This window comes from Rousettus aegyptiacus, unplaced genomic scaffold (genome assembly GCF_014176215.1).
Source record: "Rousettus aegyptiacus isolate mRouAeg1 unplaced genomic scaffold, mRouAeg1.p scaffold_m13_p_2, whole genome shotgun sequence".
NCBI classification, from domain to species: domain Eukaryota; kingdom Metazoa; phylum Chordata; class Mammalia; order Chiroptera; family Pteropodidae; genus Rousettus; species Rousettus aegyptiacus.
In genome coordinates, this window is record NW_023416295.1 from 953,199 (window position 1) to 960,627 (window position 7,429).

The 7,429-nt window shown below is 66.0% G+C and overlaps 1 protein-coding gene across 3 annotated transcripts in view; it reads left to right on the top strand.

The window, feature by feature from the left end:
* Window positions 1–7,190, top strand: part of NDUFA10 (NADH:ubiquinone oxidoreductase subunit A10) — a 30,866-nt gene extending 23,676 nt beyond the window's left edge. Inside the window, exon 10 of one of the 3 annotated variants that reach the window (XM_016144252.2) lies at window positions 2,457–7,190. In XM_016144252.2, coding sequence (XP_015999738.2) covers window positions 2,457–2,525 — 69 coding nt within the window. In that variant the 3' untranslated portion in view covers window positions 2,526–7,190. Of the gene's footprint in view, window positions 1–1,099; window positions 1,578–2,456 lie in introns of those variants that run through there. The other 2 variants (XM_036236638.1, XM_036236636.1) reach the window with 2 other exon arrangements.
* Window positions 7,191–7,429: the final 239 nt, after the last annotated feature.

Genomic DNA, 7,429 nt, shown 5'->3' on the forward strand with positions numbered 1-7,429 from the left:
GAATTCTGTTTTTTTCAACTCTAGGTACTCTATTTGTTGCTATTGTCGTTTTTAATATTTTCCAGTTCTCTCATTATTTTCATTTTTCATTTAGTTTCTCAGGCACACTGAGCATTTTAATAACAGCTATTTTAATGTCCTTATTTGCCAGTTTGTCATCTTTGCCATTTCTTAGGTGACTTGATTGATTTTTTTTCCTGATTGTTACATTTTCCTCTTTGACTTGTCTAGAAATTTTTCATTGGTTGCCATACATTGTGAATTTTATGTTTTTGAGTAACTAAATCTTATTCCTTTGACAGTAAAGGAATTTCTTTATTCCTTTTTCTGGAGGGAAGTTAAGATCCTTGCCAAACAGCTTTAGCTTTGGGGGCTCAGTGTCAGGCCTTTGTCGAGCCTGGAGCAGCATCTCCTGGGAAGGCCGGCTGGGGGCGGCCCGTCTGGGTGTCCGAATGCCCCTGTGAGCCGTGAGCGGCCCTCTGCTCCGGCCGCAGGGCATGCGACTGACTCACGGCCTGGGGAGCCCCGGGACCGGTCTGCCTTGTGGGCAGCGCCCGGCGGCCTCTCCCGAGCTGGTTCTGCCCGCCCCCGGGCCCGCACCCCATGCGCGCAGACCACGCGGGCTGCCGTCAGGTCAGCGGGGCCCCCCTGGCTGGGTCCCCCCGCACTCCGCCCCACAGGGCCCGGCCACCTGGACCTGCCTCCCCTCGGCTCCACGCGGCCACCACCGTCACTGCGCCCCGCGTCCAGGTGCACGTGGCCGAGGGTGAGTCCAGACCCTGCCACCCACCCCTGGGGGGAGTCCAGGCCGCGCCCTGTGCGGGTCGTCTGGCAGCTGTCCCTCGCCTGTCCCCAGCAGCAGGACCGCGGGCCGAGGGCATCGTGCTCTGCACGGCCGCGTCACCGTCCCCGTCCTCCTAAGCCGTGTCCTCTTCTCCGCCGAGCCCCCTCCCGTCCGTGCCGAAGCCTCTGGTCGTGTCGCCGGGACTGCTCCGTCCCCTCCCCCGGCACCGCCCAGCTCCGCTGCAGGCCCGGCCACCCCGCCCCGTCCTGGGTGTTCCGTGAGGCTCGGGAGGGCGGACGCGTGTCCATCTCTCAGGGCAGCCGGCGCAGTGTGTCCTGTGCAGAAGGAACGCGGAGCTGCTTCCGGGAGGAGGAAGACGGGGCTTTTCTCGGCGGGCGTCAGTTCAAGCCGCCGGCTCCTGCAGAGCCGTGAGCGGCTCGGAGCTGCGGGCGTGAGAGCAGCACCGTCCAGCGCGGCGGCATCACTCGGTGACATCCCTTGGGACCCAAACACCTGTTCCAGCTGCCTCTGAAGCCCCACCTGGAGCCTCGTGACTCGGTCCCCACCCAGCAGGCCCTGCCGCGCGGCACTCGACGAACACTTGCTGGAGAAGCGCGCTCACGCCGCGCAGTAAAGCCAGCGTCCGCGTCCTGTGGTCACCTTCCCCGCTTTTTCTCTGGACAGCAGACGGCACGTTTTGTCCGTGCGGAGCTGGAGACCAGTGACCGTGCGGCCTCCGTCACACCACCGCGTCCCGCTCTGGCCTGGGCCGCACGGGTGCCAGGGAGAGCCTTGTGCAGGGACGGCCCGGGCCGGGTTCGCCCTGCAGGCAGCGGGCCGCTGCCGCTCACGCCGAGGGCCCGGCACGCGTCCGCAAAGGGGGCGCGGGCCCCGAGCCCCCCGCCGCAGGGGCCGCAGCCGCGTGCCGGGGCCGGAGTCTCGTCAGGCTGAATCGAACACGTTCCGGCTGCGTGTCCGCACCCGTCACCCTGTTCCCCGGCGCGTCTCCCTTGAGCAAGCAGCTCCGCCTCCGGGGATGTGCCCGAGGCGGGGAAGAGGCCGGGAGCACCTCGGCCGAGCGTGGCGGGAGTGTCACGACGGTGGCCTGTGTGCACTGCGGGCGCGCGCCCCACGAGCTCGCTCCGTCCCCGCGGGGCTCGAGGCGCCGCCGTGTCCCGTGCCGCTGCCCCTTCGTCAGCCTCCTCCGTGGCCTGCTGTCCCCGCCCCCAATCTCCAGAACTTCCTGAGCGTCACTAGGCCCCGGCCCCCTGCCCGTGGGGAGCAGCAGTGTGGGGGGCTGAGTCACCGGTCCCCCAGCCCCCTCGCCGTGCCCAGGCCCGCCCGCCCGCAGCGGCGCCCACATGGCGCCTCCCGTGTGGGGTCCCCCCCCGCCCCTGCCGCACACAGCTGGTGACCCCACTGCCCCGGCCAGCACCCCGCCGAGCCCCGACCTCGCTCCCGGGCGAGCGTGCTGTCTCCCGGGTGCGCGCAGGGCTCGCCCCCTCCTGAGGCCCCGCGCGCGTCCCCTGCCGCAGCACTGCCACCTCCTGCCAGCACGGGGCCCGGGCGGTGGCAGCAGGAGCCGGCCCCGGCGCGTGCGGGTGGCTCAGGGGCAGCGGCCGGGCGGGCTGGCTGTGAACCGCTGCTGACCGTGGCTTGCTTCCCCCCACAGCTGCCCGGCCGCAAGTACAGCCCCGGCTACAACGCGGACGTGGGCGACTCGTGGATCTGGCTGAAGTGACGCGGACTCCGGCCGAGCCGCAGCGCGGGACGCGGACTCCAGCCCGCCCCCGCCCGCCCCTGCGGCCCTCGAGCCGGGGCAGCAGATGGCCCGCGGTCGCAGGGTGCGGCGGCGGCTCGTCGGGCGGGGGGACCTTCTCGCCTGGCCGTGGAGTCTCCGCCGTCGTCACCGGGGGTATCGCGGTCTGCGGGGGGACGGGTGCCCCTGGCACCGCCCCCTCTGCCCCCGGCCGCCGGGCACGTCCGTGTGTTGCCCCCTCGACTTGGGGAAATACAGCAGCTTCCGAGGCGCCTCTGTCGTGGTCCCTCCGCTCGCGTCACGCGGCTGCACACGCACGCTCACCACACGCGCGTCCTGTCGGGCTCGTCTGCACTTTGCTCCCTTCGGGGGAGGGGCCTCCGGGGACAGCGTCGGAGTGGCTCGCCCACTTGGCGGACCCTCTGAGTGGGAGACCGGTGAGTACCTGGCAGGAACTGGGCAGATGGAAAGTACCAGAAGCCGCGGCCAGCCAGGGCTCAGCTGGCCGCCGACAGGAAGCCTCCCTGGAGCAGCCGCGGGCGCCCCGGGCCGGTAGCGCCGGACAGACGCCTGTGCCAGTGGGGAGCCGCGGGGCGTCCCCTGCCCGGGGCAGGGGCTGTGGCATCGTCACCCACGGGGGGGGGGACGGGCTCACGAGCTGGGTGGCAACTGCCCCTTCTGCGCTTGTTTCAGCCTCGAAGGGGACGCGATAGGGTGGCCCCCGGCGCTGCGCCCCACCCCCACCCCATCCCCACAGCCCTGGGCCTGCCAGGGCCGCACCCCTGCATGGCAGCTGCCCCCAGCTCCCCGCCACCCGTGGGCCGTCTCGGCCTCGGGTGCGGGGGCTGCGGCGATGGGCGCCGGCCCGTCTCCCGCCGAGGAAGACGCCGGAGTGCGGGCGGCATTCAGGGCGGCCTGGAAAGTCACTTTCACATAAATGGACGAATGAAACCGATTACTTCGATTACAGACATTGACCATGAGTCTCACTCTTGGAAACATCCCCAGGAAGGGCCTGCATTGCAGGGGGGGTCACAGACGCCTCGTCCGAAATGGCCAGATGCAAGAGGAAACCGTGTGCCCAGCTGTCGCCAGCTCACTGGCGTGGCCACGTCCACAGCACAGCCACGGCCACGTGATGCAGGCAGCCAGCAGGCAGCCCTGGCCTCTGCCCCGACACTGGGACCCCTGGGGGGATTCAGAGGCCCTGGGCCCAGCACGCCCACTCACGGACTCCCCCGCCACCTGCTCCCAGACCTCCAGGCGGGGAGACGGCCCGCGGGCCTCCACACAGGACGCGGTCCGGGCCGCCAAGCAGCCAGCCGGGGGACACGCCGCTTCTGTGCCCAGGCACCCCCACCCAAGGCCCCTGTCCTGCCCCTTGTCGGCCTTGGCCCAGCGCCTGGCCCAGCGCCTGGCCCGTGGACGGTGTTTGCTGAATGAGTCACTGACTGAGCAGTAATGTTGCTGTTCGTCTTCCCAGGGTGTAACGCGGAGTCGTCTCTGCTCCCGCGTGCAATGGGGTGAGTTTGTACGTGACTGGGACAGTCCCTTGCTGGGTGGCCTGCGACCCTGCCTGGAACCGCAGCCTCCCCTACTGTCAGGGCCTCTGTGCCCGGTGAGAGGAGCCCCCATGCCAGCACGCGGGGCCCCTGGCCACTCTGAGGGGGCCAGCCAGGAGGTCTGGCCAGGGGTGACCCCCACCCCACCCCCCACTCCTCCCAGCCCCAAGGCTCCGAGGGTCCAGCAGTTCACACGGCCCCTTGAGGGCTGAGTCCGGGGCACAGTGGCCTCTGAGCAGCCTGAGGCCGGTTTCCTGCAGGTCCGGATTCCCCGTGGCCGTCCCCAGCTTCGGGCCAGCTGTCTGCCCTTCCCGGCGGCTCCTGGCCTTTGGACAAAAAGGACATTTTCATAGTATCAGTGGAAGAATAGGAAACGGCTTGGAAAACAGCAACATGGAACAATGGTCTGAGGAGACCCTGCTTCGGGTAAACATGTCTGGTGGCCTCGTGGACCCAGGGTCACCCGCAGGCGGTAACGTGCTCTGGCCAGAGGTAAACAACCTGAAACCAGGCCGGCAGCTCTGTCCCAGCCCCTGGCCACTGGAGCCAGGGGGCCCGCGGGGCCCCACAGAGGGGGCCCCCAGTCAGCCCGCCCCCAGGTGTGCTGTGTCCACGCACCCAGCCACGCCCGCCCCCAGGTGCCAGGTGGGCAGGGGGCCGGCGTCCAGGGAGGACGGCGCCCTGCAGCCGAGGGGTGTGCGTCAGGCCTGCCAGTGCCCGTGGCCCACGCGGAGGGCAGGCACCAGGATTTGTCAGGGGAGGGGTCTCTGGAGGGAGCATCTGTGATTTTCTGCAGGATCAGAGGATTGTCGAGTGCTTTTAAAGATACACTTACCCAACAAGTAAAAACACTATAGGGTCAGTCCGCAGCTCTTACGCCCTGAGAATGGCGCGCTCAGCTAGAGCTGGTGACCCCGAGTTGGCCACGTATTTAATGCTCACCCGCACGGGGGCCGAGCTTTGTACCCAGTCCTGCTGGACCCTTTGGTGTGCCCCACGCGATGGGGCCTACATGGCAGCCTTGTTTCCTGTGAGATGTCCCAAGGTGGGCTGTAGGCCCGGGGATTGGGGAGAGCCACCCAGGCGCTCGGACCCCAGAGCCTGGCTCCTGTGGGAATTGGGGTCTTGCTCCAGGCTTGTCACCTGGCCGCCTCTGCCGCGTGGCGAGTGCCAGCTGACAGCTCGGGGGTGTCTGGCCCAGTGTGGAGGCTGTGATCTGTGCTCGCCCCCGTCTAGAACCGAACTCCGGCACCTCCCAGAGCCGGTTCAGCGCTTGCCACCACCGCCTCTGCCGGCAGGTGTGGCCCCGGCCTGCTGGCAGCCAGGGCCGCCTGCCTGGCCGCCCCAGCGCACCCCTCACTCGGCCGCCTTCCCAGTTCACGCCCACGAGCTTCGTGGGGAAGTGTTTGGCCATATAACGTACGTGGTGCTTTTTTTTTTGAACGCAGCGTCTTAGTTTGTAACACTTCTTGTCCGATCTAAATGTATGTGGATGGCCTCCGGGGACCTCCCCTCCGGTTGATGTTTCTGTCCTGGTGGAGAAGCAGCTAGGGGAGCCGTGCCGGGCCGAGGCGCGGTGGGGCACGCCCCGTGGGGGAGGCAGGGGGCAGGGTGCTGCTCGCCGCCCTGGCCCTGTGGCCTGGGGCTCTGTCCACACAGCCCGGCCCTGCTTCCCGAGGCGGCTCTCGGCCCGTTGACCGCTGTCGCCTGTGGAGACGCAGCGGGCAGCTCTCACGCTTCACCCGTCTCCCCTGTGGACCCACGTGCAGAGTTCGGTGTTGCAGGTGGTTTTCAAACACTTCAAGGGACACACGCACTTCAGTTGCCCTGTCTTGATGAGTGTCCCCAGTTCTCTCGTCTGGTCCTCATGCGGCAGAGCTTCCGGGCCCCCTCCCTGCCCCATCCCAGGTCCTCTGCTCTGGGAAACTCACGTGGCAGGCCCACAGCCCCAGTTCACATCTGACTGCACTGCCCAGCATCCCGTGCTGTCAGGGACCACGATTCCCAGCATCCTGTGCTGTCAAGGGACCATGATTCCCAGCATCCCCTGCTGTCAGGGACCACAATTCCCAGCATCCTGTGCTGCCAGGGACCATGATTCCCAGCATCTTTTGCTGTCAGGGACCACAAATCCCAGCATCCTTTTCTGTTGGGGACCATGATTCCCAGCATCCTGTGCTGTCAGGGACCACAAATCCCAGCATCCTGTGCTGTTAGGGACTGCTGTGTCTGCTCTGGCCATTGGAATGTGGTGGGGGTGGGGGAGCAGTTTGAGTTTCCTCCATGCCTTGCCCTCAGAGGCCCCCAGCTGTGCTCCTCCATGCCCTCCCTCCCTTCCTGGGATAGAGACCCCAAGGTGTTTCTGGAAGCCATGCGTTCCAGGTGGCAAACCCTCCCCGCCCACACCTGGAGCGTCCCTTGCTGTGACTTGGGCAGGAAGCTGTGGCCTGGCCCTTCTAGGCCTGGGTGTCATCACAGCGTCTCCTCTAGCAAATGTACCCAACAACTGGTGGATGGCAGAGGGCCAGCGGCTTTGCCACCCACCCACCAAGACCTCCCAGCTCGGTGGGTGCTGGTGACCTCATGTCACCCCTTCAGGTGCCGTCATGCTTCGGTGTCCTCCCAGCAGAGCCTCCCAGAGCCGCTGTACACAGGCCTGGCAGCCCTGTCCCCAGAACAGGCTTGCTGTGGCAAGAGCTGTGTCCCCTTAGACTGGGACAAGCTGCAGTATGCCAGCGGAGAAATTAAAATTATTTTTCAAAATGAGCTGAAGACCTGAGCAGCAAACCATGTCGCCTGTGAATCCGGGAGGCGAGCTGATGGCGTCTGCAGCTCGGGTCTCGGGCTCGCCGTGGAAACAGTGCACTCCGTGCTCTCGGACCCACCTCTGTCCTAAAAGGACACATTTCTCGTTGCTGGGTTGTCGCTGGCATGGAAAGGAAAAGCTTCTGCATGAAAAAGAAGAAGAAAAGCAAAATAACAGCCCCCGTCCTTCTCCCTTCGCCCCATGTGACATCAGTCCAATTGTGTGGCCGTTGACCTGGGGACACCTTTTATTTCCCATTAAATGAAAATGAGAATTGTCTTGAATGATGGATTACCTGGGCAGGTCTGCCAGGAATGAAGTGTGCTCAGGTTCAACATAAAACAAAACACACAGGTGTCCTCGAGGGGGCTGCCTGCCAGCCCTCTGGCTCCCTCCTGGCCCGGCTCCCCCAGGCGGGCGAGGTGGGGTGAGGACAAAGGACCCGGCTTCCCGGAGGGTCCAGATTGAGGACACAGAGCTGACAGGGCCACCGACAGCTCCCGGGGTGTGCCTGGCTG